Genomic DNA, 18,367 nt, shown 5'->3' with positions numbered 1-18,367 from the left:
AGATGCTGAAGCTGGGCGCCAGACCCATTAAATCAGAACTCCTGGGAGATGGACTCAGCCACCTTTAGTCCTGAACACTCCTCAGGTTATTCCAATGTGCAGCAGAGGTTGAAAATCATTGCTTGATCCAGAGTTGAAAAAACTACAGATACCTGGCCCCACCTCAGGGGAATCTAACCAGATTATGCAAAGAAGAGGTTTAGGGCATTATATTTTTTAAAATTCCCCATATGGCTTTAATGTACCTCCACTGGTTTCATGGGAGTTCAGAGGCAAATTCTGCATATAAATAACTGATACCAGATCCATTTTTTGAGTGAAGCTCTGGGTATAGAAGAGCATTGGATCTTGGTGGGGAAATTTTCGAACGGGGATGAAAAAGAAGAAATTAGAATCTATAAAGACAAACTGTTCTTTTTTCCCCCTAACTTGACGGGACCTCATTGACATGAATTGGATAAGGTAATTTGTGTCTTTCATCTCTTGATTAGAACAGCTTGATAATTTGATTGGAATAGTGATGTCCTACTACTACTAGTAGAAAGAAAAAAGAAGAAGGAGAAGAGGAGGAGGAGGAAGAGAGGAAGGAGGAGGAGAAGAAAGAGGAGGAGGTGGAGGAGGGGAGGGGAGGGGAAAGGAAGGAAGGGAAGAGGAGGAGGAGGAGAGGGGAGAGACAGTACATACAATTAAATGGATGGGGTCACGAAGGCCTGAGTGTTCCATGCTTAGCTTGTACCACGCACGCTTTCTTGCCTGCAGAGACAGCCAGGGCTGAGGGACTTGCACTGGGTAGTTTCCATTCTAATCAAGAGCAGTCCTATCAACTCCACGCATTGTTCCTGTAATTGGGTTGCTCTAGCTCCTCCTAGAATCATTTAGGAGAATATGAGGAATACATTCTCCTTCCAGACCCCAGGAAATCTTTCCAGGGTTTGAAGCAGTGTGCTTCATGTCGTGCCTCGAAGGCATGCTCGTATGTGACAGTGGGACCCAGATTCTACTAGCAGGAGAAGATATTAATTTGACCCATTATTTTCCCAGGCTCTCTTTTCAACATGAATGCTTTTTGGTTAAAACTGTCATTTTTGGTTTAGCTTTGCAGCTTTTAAGAAATGCCAATTGCAAGGAATGCGCTCACTCTTCTGCCATCTAACAAAAGCCGAGGTAGGCAGCTGGAAAATCATCGTACCATGTGACTTAACTAGACCTTCAGTAACCTCTGGCATCTTGATGTTAGCAAGCACACACGAAAACTGATGTCCACGCGTACTGGCCTAAGATTTACAAATCAGAGGAGATAACATTTCAGACTCTTTGCTGTTCACATCCCTTACTTTGCCATGGAAGGCGGAGGCTGCACAATGCGAGCTGATGACTAAGTCTGAGGAAATCCTGTCTGAGCTAAGATTGTCTTGGAAGGGGAGGCTAAACCCTTACCAAAAGGGTATCAGCCGAAATCTGCTGATAAGTAGTGGGAAAGGAAGGTGGATTTTAGACAGGAAAGGACAGTATCTCAGGCCCTTATTTGGCCCTTAATTGTAGCTTGGACTATTGTTGCAATTAGGACAATTAATGAGTAGGTAGAATGAAGAGGAAGTGATTTTCCGCCCCCAAATTTCCAACTGGGTTCTTCCTGTTTGAATTCACCATTGGTTTCATTCACCTGGGTGCTTAGGAGGAAACAGGTCAGTTTGTGCAGTTCTCTTCGGACTAACTGTAGAACTTCAGCAAAAAGGATATGGCTGACTAAGGAAGCACAGCCTGTTAGGGGATGGCATGGGGAGAAATCTGCTCTTTCAAGAAACAAATTCTCTATTTTGCATTTTTTATGCCATGTGGCCAAGCCAAAATCCCTTGTTTTCTGAAATTACGTTTGGGTCTCAGAATTATTCACACAAAATATTCTTTGTTTATAAGCCCTTCCCGTTTGTTCTGGAAATAACTTAGTTACACCTTGACCTACATTTAATTAAAATCTAAACTCTTCCCTTCGATGACATTTCTCAAACTTAAAAAAAGTAGGGACAACTGTCAAAAGGCATCCTGAAGATGCAACTATGCCAATTCCAGCCATAGGAACTTGTATTTTGTACACACCGTTGAGCCTGACTGTAGTACGGCTACTACCTGCAGCTGCCCAGAAGATGGAACACAGTCTCAGCTCTCTGAGAGTCGAGAATCTTCAAAAGAAAAATCTTAGGCCTCAGAATTTCCTCCTCCAGTCTCCGTCCTATTGGCCTAATGTATTCACCACCTGGAGTCCCTGTGTGGTACAGCTGTTAATTGAAAAGTTATAGGTTCAAGTCTACCCAGAGGCACCTTGGGAAAAAAAAAAAAAAAACCTACCTCTGAAAAATCGGCCATTGAAAACGCCACGGAAGACCGTTCTACTCTGACACACCTGGGGTACCATGAGTTGGTACTGACTCCACGACAACTTTTTTTTTTATTTGCCTTCTTCATTCTTGGCCATGCTGCTCCCTTGCTGGACAGGCTCTCCTCTCCTCCACCCACCTCTCTTGAAGGCCACATTCAAACAACACTCCAGCCACGCATCTCTGGCTCATAATAACTGTCCTCTCCTCTAAACTCTAATACCACTTAAACTTTACTTACTTGTTGTTTCAAGTTTCTTGTGTCTTGATGCTAAAGACCCATTTATTAAAAAAAAAAAAACTAAAACCAAAACCAAATAGCCATTCCCAAAACAAAACAAACAAACAAACAAAAAAAATCAAATGAAAACCCACTGCCATCAAGTTGATTCTGACTCATAGCAACCTTATAGGACAGAGTGACACTGTCCCATAGGGTTTCGAAGGCCGTAAATCTTTACAGAAGCAGACTGCTGAATGTTTCTCCCTTGGTGTGGCTGGAGGGTTTGAACCATCGACCTTTTGGCTAGCAGCCGAGTGCTTTAACCACTGAGTCACCAGGGTTCAAGTAGCCATTACCTAACATGTATTGAGTCCTACCATTTTTTTTTTTTTTTTTTTTACCATGTTAGCGCATTGCTTAGAAGCAAGGATGGCAAGACTATATCTCACATACTTTGGACATGTTATCAGGAAGGGCCAGTCCCTGGGGAAGGACATGATGCTTGGTAAAGTAGATCGTCACTGAAAAAGAGGAAGACCCTCAATGAGATGGACTGACACAGCGGTTGCAACTACGGGCTCAAGCATAACGAATGTGAGGATGGCAAAAAACCAGGCAGTGTTCTGTTCTGTTGTACACAGGGTTGCTGACTCGTTGGCACTGAACAACAACAATGCTGAGACTGCTAACATCTTTACACATAGCTTCTTATTTAATCCTCAGAGCTTACTTAGGAGGTAGGAACTACTTTTACTCCAATTTTAGAAATGTAACTAAGGCTTAAAGAGCTAAGTAACTTGTTCAAAGTCACACAGACAGAAAGTAGTGAAAGCAGGTTTCAAACCCAGGACCTGAGCTGGTCTTGTTCATCTTAAACTCCACACCAGAGTCATCTTAAACTCCACGCCAGAGTCCTAATATTTCTTCTGTATTCCCCTCAAAGGAGAATACGGTTCTGAGTCTTGAGTGAGGGTTTTATAGGTGTTTGCTGAGAAATAGAATCTCATGTGAAATCATAATGTGAGTCTAATATACAGAGGCAAAAGAGAGATAAACTTGGTCTCGAACAGTGAACTTCTAGAGGTTTCTCTATAACCATGGATAATACCAAATGGGATATTTAACTTAAAAACATGGTCAGGCAGCTGAATAGCTCCACACAACACCATACAAACACACACATACTCACGTGCGAGCATACGGACACAATGAAACACCACTCACTGTTCCGGGCCTATCCCTGTCCTAGGGCCTAGATGTGGTTCACAGGAAGATCACTGTATACATTTTTCTTGTAGAACTGACATATTCGTTTGGGAAACGAACTGCACAGGAATTATCTATCCCACCACAACTTTCAACAGTGATTAGTATTCCCGTTTTAGAGATAAGAAAAGGAGGGTCAGAAAGGGAACGTGACTTTCCCCAGTCACCGTTCTCAAACTCTTTTTAGATACACCAACTCTTTTTAGTAGACCACACCAGCCTACCTTTTGGCACATGGGGGAAAATCCAAAGAAAACCATCAACACAAAACAACACAGTAAAAACAGACCCCAACAGAAGGAAGTTGGTATCCATCCAGGAAAAAAAAATGGATCCCGCCTTCAATCCACTGGGTCTTCTGCACAGCTAAAGTGACGGTACGAAGTTCTCTAATTCCCCATTGGATTTTGGCAAATCTTTGTCTAAACTAGGACTAACAGAATTTTCCAACATCCTCTCCTTCTACTCTGAGGTAATAGTGTGTTTGCAGACTTACATAGCTTCAGTAAAGTGTGCCTTAATGGCCTGGCATTTCTAAACATCTCTGTGGAAAGAGGCTTAGGGCTGTTGCAACCACAGGGACTCTCTGTTCTGCTGACCTGATTCCCTCTCTTGAGCATTCTCATGTATTCCTTGGTCAATCTTTGTGGGCCTCTCCTGAGTACAGTCTTCTTAGTCTTTATTTCTTAGACTTCATAAGGCTACTCAGTCCTCTATATCCATAGGTTCTGCTTCCCCACAGAAGGGACTCTAAAGTTAACAGGTTTGCCTAATGCTCTAGAGACAGTTATGGTCTCTTCTTTCTCAGCAGCCCCTTAAGGGACTGGAGCATACAGAGGTCATGTGTATATGTGTCTGTGTATGTATTCTCTATATCCACCCACCCACCCACTTATCCACCCATCCATCCATCTACTTGTCCATCCAACTGTTCAACTGCTCATCCGCTCATCCATCCGCCCATCCATCCATCCGCCCATCCATCCATCCGCCCATCCATCCATCCATCCGCCCATCCATCCGCCCATCCATCCGTCCATCCATCCGTCCATCTACCCACCCACCCACCCACCTATCTATTCTATGGCCAGGAATATATCAGTCTTGTACAGTGGTTAAGATTAGGGGTGATGGAATCAGGAAGTCCTGAGTTCCACTCCCACCTTTATCATTATTGTCTTTAACAAGCACCCTAAGCTGCATATGCCTCAGTTTCCGTATCTGCAAGATGGGATAATAACACTCTTTACCTCATGGAGTAGTGAGCATCAAATTAGGTAATGTATGTCAGTGGCTTCACTTGGTTCCTGAAGCCATGTTGCTCCACAGATGAGAATTGCTGTTTTTCTCCCACAGGATTTTTTCGTTTTCCCCTCAGAGTTATGGAATTCGAGAAGCACCTCCAGGTGTTATTCTTTCTTATGTTTGACCTCAGGGGATCCTACAAAGACTCCTTCAAGGAACCCTTCCTTTTTTTCTAACCTGGCACCAGCGTCACTGCGGGTAGAGATGAAGACAGAGGAGGAAGTAGGTCCTAGCTAGCAAGACCCATGCTGCTGGCCTATTTACTGCAGTACTCCTTCCAACACCAGTTTGCAATTATTGCACAGTAGTTGCCAATCAGAGTCTTTTTTTCTTTAATGAACAAACCAGAGCCTTTGAGGCATCCCAGGAAGCATGTGTCTTTGATTATGTCCACCACCAGAAGCCCTTTCCTCTGTTCTCACAAGACAGTCTGCAAACGCAGTCATATATCTGAAAATGCTCGCAACTCAGAAAAACAGATTATGCAATTTCTACTAGGTACCAGGAAAGTAGTTCATGTAATTCAATAACTCAAATTTTTCTGTAATTCCCACATGGGAGATCACTCAACTGGGTAAAAGCAGCAAAATAGGAATTTTATGGGTAGGGCTGAAACAATCCCTAGGAAAAAAATACAAATCTTTTTATAGGCAGACCAATGCTTCCTTTTATCTACTTATACAGCTAGTTTTATCCAGTGGTGGATAGGATAAAACTGGGGGGGGGGGGACCTGAGGAAATCACGTTTTTATCTAATCTTTTATTAAATACTCTATGACCGTACCCCTCAACCAAAAGATTCGCTTATACAACTTTCAACTGACTACAGATTCATTTCTTTATTTAAGAAATTGAGTGCCTACTATGTTCCAGGCCCTGGAGCATATAAACACAATGATGAACGATTCCTGGAGGGAAGATGCTCTACATGCTAAACTTTGGGTTATAGTAACAGCAGTCACAGTTGAGGCAAATGGATGACGGATGAAGACAACTGTTTAATGTATATAAAAACCCAAATCAGATGCCATCGAGTTGAATACCACTCATGGAAACCCCAAGTGTGACAGAATAGAACTGTGCTCTGTAGGGTTGTCAATGGTTGATTTTTCAGACGTAGATCTCCAAGATGTTCTTCCAACACAGCTCTGGGTAGACTTGAACTTCCAATCTTTCGGTTAGTAGCTGAGAATGTTAACCATGTGCACTACCCAGGGACTTTAAATGTATATACCACACACAAACACACACACACAAAAACGCAAACCTGTTGCTGATTCTGACTCATAGCAACCCAAAGGACAGAGTAGAACTGCCCCATAGGGTTTCCAAAGAGCAGCTGGTGGAGTCAAACTGCCGATCTTTTGGTTAGCAGCCCTATCACTTAACCACTGCACTAGAAAACCCTATGGGGCAGCTCTGCTCTGTTTGTCAAACGGGGTCACCATGAGTTGAGAATGACCCAACAGCACCTAACAATAACAGGGTGTGTAAGGAGGCTACAAAACAGAATTGGCAAGAGCCAAAGGCCAGAGGCGGCTTCTACCGCAGCCTCTCATGTCTGATTATCAATGGCAGAGGGGCGACAGGCAAATGTGCGAGGTGATGAGCGTTGGCCATTGGCCATCCTTTCTTCTAGCCCATAACTGAATGTGGCTGGTTGGAGATAGCTGGCATCAAATCCCATCATGATGGCCTCTGGCACCATAAGGAGAATGCGTGGAGGTGGGGCTGAAGGGAGCAGGACTTTCAGCAGCAGACCACTGCTTCCTCTAGCCATTTTCTCATCCTGGTCCACTGGGTTTTCAAGGCATCTCTCTGTGTGTGTGGGGAAGGGGTGCTTCTCTTCTCCTTTTCTATACAGCATATAATGACACCGGCCTGACAAGTTAAGGGCTTAGAGGGTGAGGGCATTAACCCGAGCTGCTTTACGATAACTCACCATTCCACCACACACTCAGGAAACAGTTGAGCAGGCATTTTCTCTCCCTGGTCAAGAAGTCTATTGTCCTACACCACTGGGCTTCCCTGAGATACTGAGCAATGTGGAAACTCCATTAAGATGCCTTTTCCTCCCCTCTCCTCATAAAGCGCTCCACCCAATTCAATGGGACAAAGCCCCTTTTACTCAGGCAGGGGACCTGCTTCTGCTATATTTCAAAGCTAAGAGAAGTGACTTTTATTTACTTGATCTGTTAGGAGTAAGAATTGGAACGACATTTTCCTCTCACTGGCCACATCTGCTCTTAACTAATATAAGACTCGCTGTTCCTCAGCCTCGTTTTTGCATTTGTCTGTCTGGTTTATACACGCCAAATGTAATTGGTTCACGAGTTCTAAGAAGCAGTTTATTTTTAAACAAGACTTTTCTTTTGAAATAACTTAGATTTATAAAAAAGTTGCGACAATAGTACAAAGAGCCCCTATATCTGCTTTATCTAGACCTTACAGACGCTACGTTAACAACTTACATAAACATGGCCCAATTTCTCAAAACTAAGACATTAACATTGGTACAGAAATTAATATTGGTACATTAACTAAGCTACAGACTCCATTAAAATTTCACCAGTTTTTTTCACAGATTGTTCTTTTTCTGTCCCAGGGTTCAATCCAGGATACCACGTTGCACTTAAAGACACAGCTTTTTCAAAAGAACTTATGGCTTCAAAAGCCAACCTCATTCATTCCATGCAAGGCGACACATCTTAACGGGGCCTATAACCGGTCAGGCATCTGCTAGGAGCCACGGGAGACACAAACACCAGAGAGACTAAATTTGGGATGCTCGGGGACCTGGGATCCAGCGGGTAGGGCAGACCTTGCTGAGGAAGAAGGGACCCTGCGCTTTCCACTTCCAGTGAAATTCACTCCCTGACCACATCAACAGGACTGGAAAAAGCCATGCCATCTTCCTAAGATTAGACATGGCCTTATTTTTTAGGGATAATCAGAAGAAAAATTACAGACCCCGAGAGAAGTCAATGAAATCAAGGGTAATGAGTCATTTGGGTTATCATCTGTCCCAAGATATTCCCATGAACTGAAAGGAGCCACTAGCAAAGGGGACTAAACCAGCTGCCTTGGAGTCGATTCTGACTTGTGGCGGCCCTTGTGTGTCAGAGCGGAGCTGTGTTCCCCAGGGCTTTCAGTGGCCGAAAGAGATCACCTGTAGGTCTTTCTTCTGAAGCTCCCAACCTTTCAGTTAACTGCTGAGAGAGTCACGTGTTTGCACCATCCAGGGTTTAAATCCCAAATTTATCAAAGGGGACAACCCCCTATCTATTCTCCCAACTCACTCACTAAACACTATTTACTGGATTCCAGAAGCTTCTCAATATCCTGAAGATAAAAAAGCCTAATGCAGAAATAAGTTTTGAATCATATCCTGGAATAGCCCCAATGATTATGTACTAGGAAAGTACTCTTATTCCTACCTTTATAGCTGGGAAAATGGCGAGACACCAAGTCACTTTTATCAGGTCTAAGCACACCGCTAGACCTGGGAGCAGATCTGGGTGTGTGGGTGTGCTCGACTCCAGCTCTTAGGTGGAGTGGCACGAGGAGGATTATCCAATAAACAAGGTAAGCACGGGCTTACATGTGCTTATTTACTCATCTGTAGTAAAGAATTTCATATGTGTTTCACCACATCAAAGATTTTGCTTGTAGGCATGGCTGGCATGTGTCTCTCTCCCAGCCCCATAGCTCCTTCCTACAGAATCAAAGCCTCTTTCCAAATTTACAACCCCTGACAAGTGCAGATGACTCAGTAAGCAAGGTAAGCACAGGCTGACTTGTGCTTACTCATCTCGAGTGAACAATTTCACATGGATTTCAACACACCACATCAAAGAGTCAATACAGAGGCTCTCCTTCAACCTTCTTTCTTAAGCCCAGAACCAGAGTCCAAGTATGCTAAATGGCTTTCTCTGAGGTCCAACAGCCAGTTAGTAGCCAGGTTGGGGTTTGGCTCTGTTGTTGGGGTTAGGCTTTATGGCCTCTAAATGCCTCGAAACTATTATTTAGTTACTGAGCCACAGAGATCTCCGATTGTAGTGGATTGTTTGGCTTGCAAACCAAAGCAGCCAACGTTGGGGGTTCCATACTTTATCTACCACCTTAAGCAGTGATGATGGGTGAAATGATATCAGCAGGCAAAAAGCAAAAGGCTAATTTCAGAGCTCTCTCTACAATCCCCTAATCAAAGATATTCTTTATCAGGTTAAAAGAACAAGGCATTCCAAAACCATCTTGTAGGTAGTAGTCTCCTCATTACGTCAACTAGAAGGTATTTTTAAAACGTCATGTTTAAAGTTACATTACCATTACACTTTAGTTTTTCCATTCAACTTTCTCTATTATTTAATTTAAGCTAGCTGCCCATTTATACTCCCTCTTCCCCAAAAGACAGGCAATCTTTTGGTTTGTATTATTTTAGCAAACTCTGTTTTCTAGTCTAGAATTCTTTTCTTGATGTTCAATTTGTTATTCTTTTGGTCTCTCTCTGGTTCTAAACATATCCATTTGACAGTGCCAGAGCCTGTTTTTCCCTCTGTCTTTGTTTTCCTCTTCGCCCCTCGGACTTACCTCTAGTTATGGGATGCATATGACAAATTCCTAGTATCATTTATTGCAGCCAAGTCATACATGCCACCCAGGGAGAATTCCTTTAATACCCTCTGGAGAACTTGAGATATGCTTATTTTTCCATTAACAGAGGAGGAATCTTATGACTTCTTCTTACTTCTTAGGGGCCCAGAAGATTCTAAACAATGAGACAGAGGCTCTACGGAATTGTGGGAACGCACTTTTTTCTTCACAATTCCTGAACACTGCATTAAGAAGCATTTCAGCACAATAAGTCTCTCATGGTTGATCAATAAACTGATCAAATGGAGAGGAGAAAACCTTTAGGACATTGCTTTGCTCTCCTGTTGTTCTCTTTTGGTGTGGGGGGGCGGGAGGGAAAGGTGTGGCAGCGTCAGGAGAGGCAGGCGAATTTTCCAGGGCATTGAGCCCTGGAAGGCCGCTCGGAAATTTAAGCTATTGCTGAATGTAGTCTGGAGACCTGCATTTCCTGGGGCGCACACCACCTGTGCTTCAAGGTCTCCTGGCTACACACCAACCAAACCCTATTGCCGCTGAGTGGAATCCAACTCATGGCTACCCTACAGGGCAGAGTAGAGCTGCCCCGTAGGGTTTTCAAGTCTGTGATCTTTACGGGAGCAAGACTGCCCCATCTTTCTCCCTTGGGGCAGCCGGTGGGTTCTAACTGCTGAGCTTTCGGTTAGCAGCTGAGTGCTTAACCACTGAGCCATCAGGGCTCCTCTGGCTACACATAGACACAAAAAACCCAAATCCATTGCCGTCAAGTTGATTCCGGCTCATAGCAGCCCTATAGGAGAGAGTAGAAATGCCCCATAGGGTTTCTGAGGAGCACCTGGTGGATCTGAACTGCTGACGTCTTGGTTAGCAGCTGTAGCACTTAACCACTACGCCACTGGAGTTTCCTCTGGCTACATAAAAAGTTACCTATAAAAGTCTAGCTTATTGAAGTCCTGTCTACCCAGCTCCCCACTTCCCCTCCCCAGCTGAGGTTGCCAGCTGGCTCCACAGCTTGCTGGGTATTTGATCTCAGGGAAGGCCTTTGTTCTCTGGAATTCTCTTCCTCCCAGAATGACGGGGGACTAAGTCTCTCAGATCTTCTAGGTTTCTATCCAGCCTATTTAGATATATAAATATTTAGATAAGTAAAAATGGGTTGCAATGAGGTTTGTTTTCTGCAGGACCTTCATTTAAATAGGCCCAGGAAACACCTCCGCAGCACTTGGCTGTGTGCCAGATACTCCAAAGCACTTCACATGCGTCCACTCAGTTGATACCCCCTAGTCCCACGAGGTGCATGCTATATTAACATCCCGGATTTTACAGGCAGAGGAGGGATAACTAAGACACTGAGATTTAGTGAGTGCCGATGTCAGGCAACAGCTTCTAAGCGGCAAAGTTGGGAGCGGCACTGAGGCAGTTTGCCTTCAAAGTCAGGGATTGTAACAACTCAACTAAGAATCAGGGAATTACTTCAAGTGGTCAATACAAAGTTAATAAATACAATAACATATTCAAATCTACTATGTTTCATCTATTTCCACCATAATACAATAGAACATAACAGACACACGTTTAGGAACAAACAATACAAATTAATACGTCTCTAATAACATGATTAGATTTTTTTAAAATCTGTTTTCAATTGTATATACAAAACTTAAGGCCCAGAGAAATGCAGTAAATTGGCAAGGGACTCCAAGTCCAGAACTCTAGCTCCCAAACTTTGGCATCAGGTGGAACTGCAGACTCCCAGGCTCTGCCCCGGAAATCTGATCAGATCTGGGATGGGGACTGGAGATCTGAATTTTTAACAAGCCCTTCCAGGTGACTTAGCTGTAGGTGGTCCAATGACAATACTTGGAGAATAAATGCTCACTGTCATATGCAAGGATCAGGGAGTCAAAGAGACGAAGAGTGAGCTTGAGGGAGCTAAGAGGTTTTACAGGAAGGCACAGAAGTGTTATAGGGCACATGTAGTGGGACACCGGACCTCTATAACAAACAGAGATATTTACTTTCTTTTAAAAGTGAGGAAACTGAGGCTCAGGATTTATGAAATTAATCTAAGATTTTTCATAAAGGGCAGAGGTGGGTTTAGTATCTAGGTCTTTTAACGTGACACTCTTTCCACCAATTTTAGGATGAGTCCCAGATAAGAACTCCGGTGACTCTCACCTTTCTCAGGACCAAAAACAGTGATATTACAACAAGTGGTTCTAGGGAACGAAGGAGTTTGCGTGTCAGTACAACCAACATACACACTCTCAATACTACTTTGTACTTTCTGGGAATGTCTTCCTAGAAGAGGTTCTGGCTCAAAAACCTGGGCATACCCTTCAGGTAGTATGAACATAAAGGCCCATAAGGCCAATGGGTTGGTTCAGTACCTGGGGTGGGATTTTCTTAGTTCAGGAAGTATATAGGAAGGAGGGCTGCTATGTGTTGGAATCGACTCGACAGCAGTGGGTTTGGTTTGGTTCGGTAGGAAGGAAGGACGGAGAGGCCTAAGCTTTAAGAAACTCTGGCCTGGGACACTCTGATCAAAGTCTCAGAGTCTTCCTCATACCTCCCACTTTGGGATCTGACCCTGAGCGGAAGGTTGGAGAAAAAGTGATGTTAAAGTGGTTCTTTCCCAAGCTAGGGTTGTTCTTCTTTGAGGGATACCTTTAAAATCCTCCTTTGTTTTAGGTCAGGACAGAGCAGTATGAAAATGAAATAAGAGTTCTCAAATCTGGTTAAACCATGAAAACATTTTCTCCCTGACCACGTATGTGTTCTACAAAGAGGGGGAATCCAAAGTGGGAGTGCAATTCCCAATAAGACTTTGCTTTGGAGGTGGTTGATACATAAAATACGCACCTCATCAGAGCAAATAGAGGATAGAATGGAGGATACCCTTAAGTTCACTCAATTTTGGGGCCCTATTTAAACATCTGGGAACCCTGGTGGCATAGTGGTTAAGTGCTCCTAGGGCTGCTACCCAAAAGGTTGGCAGTTAGAATCTACCAGGTGCTCCTTGGAAACCCCATGGGGCAGTTCTACTCTGTCCTATAGGGTCGCTATGAGTCAGAATTGACTCGATAGCAATGGGTTTGGTTTTTTGGTTTTAAACATTTGTGTCTTCAATGTAAGAGACCCATCAAACCTGTAGCAGTTTAGCCATGATTACATGAGCGGTGAGCCCTCAGCAGAAGCTGATCAAGGCTTAGCAGCCCTATGCCTGTGGCTCTTCCAGTAGAGACCAAAATTTGGGGGAAAACACACACTCTTCTGTAATTCCCCCACGATTGTTAAAACGAAGTACACTTCTTCTGGTCTTGTTCTCCTCTTTGCCTTGTCCATTCCCCCCAAAGCCTCTCTTTTGCAAAATACAAGGAACCAACCAAACAAACCCTCCAACAACAATAACAACGAAAAACCTGAAAAAACAAAAACTCTGCCAGGGACAGTGCTAGAAACCAACATCAGTGTTCTACAAAAGCTTTTCTTTCCCTTAACCTTGGCGTCTCATCCCCACGTGACTCACACTCTGCCTTGTGTGCTGAAGTTGGGACTTTGCTCAAACAAACCAAGAGGATGCCTGAGGCTACGTTTTTAATTAGTCGCTCCCGTGTAAGGGCCAAAGCCTGTAACTCATCGGATTGAAGTTGGGAAAACCAAGAGAAGGAAAGCAGCGAAGTTCTTTAGGGAAAGTAGCGTTTGCAGGGACCTCGGCTGGGTGGGGGCTGGAGACCACACACACACACACACACACGCACTCAGGTGAGCACGCCTGAGCTGCCATCCAGCAAGGCCATTCGAACGCCCTAACCACTCTGGCGCGCGAATCAAAGCGCGTGGAAGCGGCGCCAGGACTTACCGCCAGGACGCTCTGGGCCAACAACCCCACTGTCACAGTCCCCAGCAGCAGCCACCTGGATGGGAGTGGGAGAAACAGCTACATGAACATGGTCCTGTCGGCTCCCGGCTTGTCAATTCCTTAAAGTTATATAGGAAGAGTCCCCGCAAGGGACCCACAAAGATAAGGGCAGATAGTCTCTTACCGCCACAGGGAAGGGCAGGACGCCGCCCACAGGCCTGGACCCATGCTCCCAGCTCGGCCTCTCTTGGCTGTCGGTCGGTCTTAGCCTAGAAGGCAAGAGACCAAGTGGATTTAGTGAGGGAGTGGGAAGGCAAAGCATTCTCATTGCCAATCTCTACCTGTGGTACGCGTGCAAAGCAAGCTGTGCTCCACGGTGCGCCGCCTGCTTTCCGGGGTGACTGTAGATACGTCCCCCGACTAGACAGAAAAGAAGGGAGCCTTCCCACTGAGGCACCGAGGCTGCTTTTAGCGGAGTCAGCTCGCTCCCACTTTGCCCGCGCCGCTCCTCCTTCCCAGTCCTAACTAGACGAGTGCGCAGTCCCAGTCTGCGAGAGGCCCCCTCCAGAGTCGGGCCGTGCTGTCGCGCCCCCAGGTCTCTGGGCCCGGGCCTCGCACTCACCTCCCCCGCTAGGCTTCAGGGGCTGCTGCCCTCGCGCATTGGCCCCTCCAGAGCCCAGTGTGGGAACCGGAGCGCCAGCAAGGGGCAGGGGCACTCGCCGCCGCCGCTCTCCCCACCCCTGGCTGCGCGCGGCCTCCGGCTCTCGGGCCTGCCTGCCGGCCTCCGGGCCTCGGCGGGGGAGCGCGGGCGCCGGGTCGGGGCGCGCCTCCCGGGAGCGGCGAGCGCGGAGGCGAGGAGCGGCGGGGCGCGCGGGTGCAGAGACACAGAGCCCCGACTTCCTGGCTCGCAGCGGCAGCTCTTCCCTGGCCGCGCGCTCCCTCTCCCTCTTACACGCGTCGCAGGGTCCTCCCATTTGAAACGCCGCCCGCGCACCGCCGGGGGGAGGGGGCAGCGCCAACAAATTGGGGGAGCTCCGCGATCAGCTCTAAAGTCTGCCTCTCCGAGCAGCAGCGCCCAGGACGATGCGCAGCGCTCGCGCCCCGGCTCTCCGACAGTGACCCGCCCGCGGCTCCCGGAGCGCCTCGCCCGCCGCCAGGGCACCGCGCCCTGAGCTCCCCGCCCGCCGCCGCCGCCGCCCGCCGTCCAGAGGCGCGGGACCATGGGGCCCCGGCCCGGCGTCTGGCTGCTGCTGCTGCTCGCCGCCCTCCTGCTCCACGAGGAGCGCAGCCGAGTGGCTGCGAAGGTGAGTGCCCGGCCACCCTCTGCCCGGCCAGCTCCGCGCAGCCCCTTTGTCCCTTCCCCAGAGCCGCCCGCTGACCCTCGAGGGGTCGCGCCGGGCCAGCGTGTGGCAGAGCAAGGTGTATTTCTCCGGGTCGTTGCCCGGTTTTGATCTCTGTGGGCTGCGATGGTGCATCCATTACAGAGCCTTCTTTGTTGTAGGTTGGGAAGGGGACAGTTAGAGAACTCCTCCGGGGCCGAAGGAAGCGAGGAGCCAGCTTAGCGCCCACAGTGGAGGAATGGGAGGGTGCTCGGGAGCAGAGCGGGATTTGAACCGGCTTCACCGTGGCGCTCAGCGCCTGGGCGTCTTCACCTGCCCTGGGTGCCCGAGTGGGTCCGGGACTGAACTGAGTGGACACGCGCAGCCCACGCTGCTCGCAGCCTCACACACATGTGCAAGTGAGTTGCTTTGGGCGTGTTTCTCTCGTTATTTGGAGAGACTGATGGTTGATGCTGGAACCAGTGCTGGGCCATTTGCCTGGAAACAGCTGTATCTCTGCTTTCCCACGATTTTTCTGTTGCTGAAGAGCGCTCTAGACAGGAGCGGAGCTCCTCTGTACTTGCAACTTAAAAAAATTACCATTCTCTCTTTGTTGCCTTTTATTAATATATATGTACGTTTAGAATTATAGCCACTTTTATATTTGAGTGCAAAACCAAAATGAAACTACCCTTCATTGTTCTATGTACAAATTGTTTTCCTAGTTTTCATTTCCTCTGGCTACGTGCTTGCCCAGAAGGAATCTGAGAGATCTGTTTGCAGGAGTCCACGCTTCCAGCCCTGGACAGGCCACCGTGGTGGACTGCGATTCTGTCCTTTTTTTCTTCCCCTCAGACAGAAAAAAGATCTCAGCTGTTACCTAGTGTCCTAGGCCATGTCGTCCAAAAGCCGGTGAAGGTGTGGCTTCTAAGCACATTTTGCATTTTTTTTCCTCAAATGGTTAAAATGATTTTGCTACTTGTCAGATTCCCCACGCCTACTCTTTTACAGTTTAAAATTCTTCGTCTGGTAAATTTACTTAGTTTTTTTTTTAGTTCTCTTCCAGAAGAATGATATTCACTGACACCGCTTAACTGTACACAAATTATTAACTACTACATGCCAGAGTAAACTGGTAATACACACACATGAAGGAGCTCTGGTGGCACAGTGATTAAAGTGCTCACCTACTAACTGAAAGGTCGGCGGTTTGAACTCACCAGCCGCTCCAGGGCAGAGAGATGTGGCGGTCTGCTTCCGTAAAGAATACAGCCTTGGAAACCCTCTGAGGCAATTCTGCCCTGTCCTATGGGGTCACTATGAGTCCGAACCCACTTGATGGCAATGGGTGTACACACTTATCTCATGATTGAGAGTTTGTCTCCTCACTCACAGCTCCTTCATTGCTTATTGAAAGGACCCGTGGCTACACCAACAGTTAACTTCAGGTTTGTTCCTCCTAGTCCAGAGTCCAGCCAAGTACCCTAGTCAGTTATTTAATCACTCTTTGTTGATGATGACAAAATACTTTCAAAAGAGTAGGCTTAAGAATGTATTTTTTTCTTTAGTCTAGAAATATTGACCCAAAGAGCTAAAACTTCAAAATAGAGATGCTAAACCTGATGCCAGGGCCAATCAGAGAAAGTTCTTTATTTGAAAATATGAACCTTTATTTGGACTCAGATTTCCTGATGGATAATGTTATAAAGCAAAGCTAATTGCAAAGATTAGCCTTTTGAAAAGCTAGGACTTTAAAAAATGAGCCACTCATTTCTGGGAATCCCTACTCCTACCTAGGAAATCAACTCCTGTTGAGTTTGGGGACTATTTGAATTCTCCTTAGTTATTCTCTAAAGCCCAATTACATTCATGTCCACTAGCTTTGTCGTATGTCACAAGGTGTCCCAGAGTGTTTTCAGAGGTCTGGCATATTAGCACCCTAGTCATGACCTGCTACGTTTCAGGATCAAATTATACTTTTTTCTTGCACTTGAAAGGATATTTGATTTCATATTTGACCGTATTTGTAATGGTCATAACGTTCATGTACGTGTGTGTGTAAGTGGGTTTCCTAGACCAGTGAAATTATGTCCTGCCTCTCCCACCACCGCTCTCCCGTCTGAAACTTTTCTTTCTTAAACTAGAAAAGAGGAATGGGGGGCAGGCCTGAGACAAAAATGCCTCTGGTGTTATCCTTAGCAACCTCTGTTCTCTGTCATGTAGCTTTACCGACTGAATGAACCGTTCCTTCAGCAGCTTTCAGACTCCCCCTCCAGCTGGCTGTGCTGTGATAGTGAGGATTTCTGAGGATCAGAGATGTGAACTTTCCCCTAAGTGTGGTGATGTCTATGTAGACGTATTGGCATCTCCTGACCATTAGTCACTACTTCTGGGACCGAATGACCTAGAGCTCAAAGTAAATGAGACTTAATTCCCATACAAATATGAACCACTTTCCTCTGGAAATGCAGTTTAAATAAGAAGGGTGATTGCTGATTTAGTCCCAATAATAGTAACATCAAACCCAAGTCTCAGACGTGATATTGGTAAAGGTATAATAATCAAAAAAACCCATTGCCGTCCTGCCAATTCTGACTCATAGCAACCCTATGGGACAGAGTAGACCTACCCCAGGGTTTCCATGGAGTGGCTGGTGGATTCAAACTGCCAACCTTTTGGTTAGCAACCGAGCTCTTAACCATTGAACCACCAGGGCTCCTGAAGGTATCATACCAATTGTAAACCCCAAAAAACCAAAACCCAAACCCGTTGCAGTTGAGTTGATTTTGACTGATAGTGACTCTGTAGGACAGAATAGAACTGCCCCATAGGGTTTCCAAGAAGCAGCTGGTGAATTCCAACTACCGACCTTTTTGGTTAGCAGTTCTTAACCACTGTGCCACCAGGGCTAATACCAATGACTGGTAGTTGGAATCCACCAGTCATAGTGCTGTTTATATTTGGAATAGGATTAGGGTGAAAGAAAGCTACCCTAAAAATGATCAGAAGAGATAATGTACACAAATTATGTACATAACGTTGGACTCTCTCATAGAATTATGAGTGGCATAAAATTAGTCACACACACATGCACACACACACATACACAGAAGGAGGGTGGTTTAGGGGCAAGAGGATCCTAAATTTCACGTCTGCTGTTATTTAGCGGATAATCTTGGAGGACTCACTTAACCCTGTGCCTCAGTTTCCTTGGCAGAACTGCCCCTTCCTCACAGGGATCCATTCCCCCCTTCCTTCCACACGTGCACACTGAGTGCCTCCTCATGACATGTGCTCTGCCCTCAAGAAGGTCAGAGTCTGGTGAGAGATGCCAAGAAAGAAACAGGCCAATACAACTCAGCCGAGTCAATGCGACAATCAAGGTAAACGAAGAGCCTTAGGAGCACCT

The 18,367-nt window shown here is 46.1% G+C and overlaps 2 protein-coding genes across 3 annotated transcripts in view; one reads left to right on the top strand and one right to left on the bottom strand.

Annotated features, from left to right (window-relative positions):
* The window catches only part of COL4A2 (collagen type IV alpha 2 chain), a 242,979-nt gene extending 228,627 nt beyond the window's left edge, over positions 1–14,352 (bottom strand). Inside the window, exons 1-3 of one of the 2 annotated variants that reach the window (XM_049867353.1) lie at positions 14,262–14,352; positions 13,824–13,908; positions 13,640–13,694 (exon numbers count right to left, since the gene is read on the bottom strand). In XM_049867353.1, the coding sequence (XP_049723310.1) occupies positions 13,640–13,694; positions 13,824–13,867 (99 nt within the window). In that variant the 5' untranslated portion in view covers positions 13,868–13,908; positions 14,262–14,352. Of the gene's footprint in view, positions 1–13,639; positions 13,695–13,823; positions 13,909–13,980; positions 14,123–14,261 lie in introns of those variants that run through there. The other variant, XM_049867354.1, reaches the window with a different exon arrangement.
* Positions 14,353–14,716: 364 nt separating this feature from the next.
* COL4A1 (collagen type IV alpha 1 chain) overlaps positions 14,717–18,367 on the top strand; it is a 172,941-nt gene continuing 169,290 nt past the window's right edge. The window contains exon 1 of the mRNA XM_049867355.1: positions 14,717–14,943. Within this exon, the coding sequence (XP_049723312.1) occupies positions 14,860–14,943 (84 nt within the window). The 5' untranslated portion in view covers positions 14,717–14,859. The remainder of the gene's footprint in view (positions 14,944–18,367) is intronic.

This window comes from Elephas maximus, chromosome 23 (assembly GCF_024166365.1).
Source record: "Elephas maximus indicus isolate mEleMax1 chromosome 23, mEleMax1 primary haplotype, whole genome shotgun sequence".
Lineage (NCBI taxonomy): Eukaryota > Metazoa > Chordata > Mammalia > Proboscidea > Elephantidae > Elephas > Elephas maximus.
This window is presented reverse-complemented; position numbering and strand designations above follow the sequence as displayed.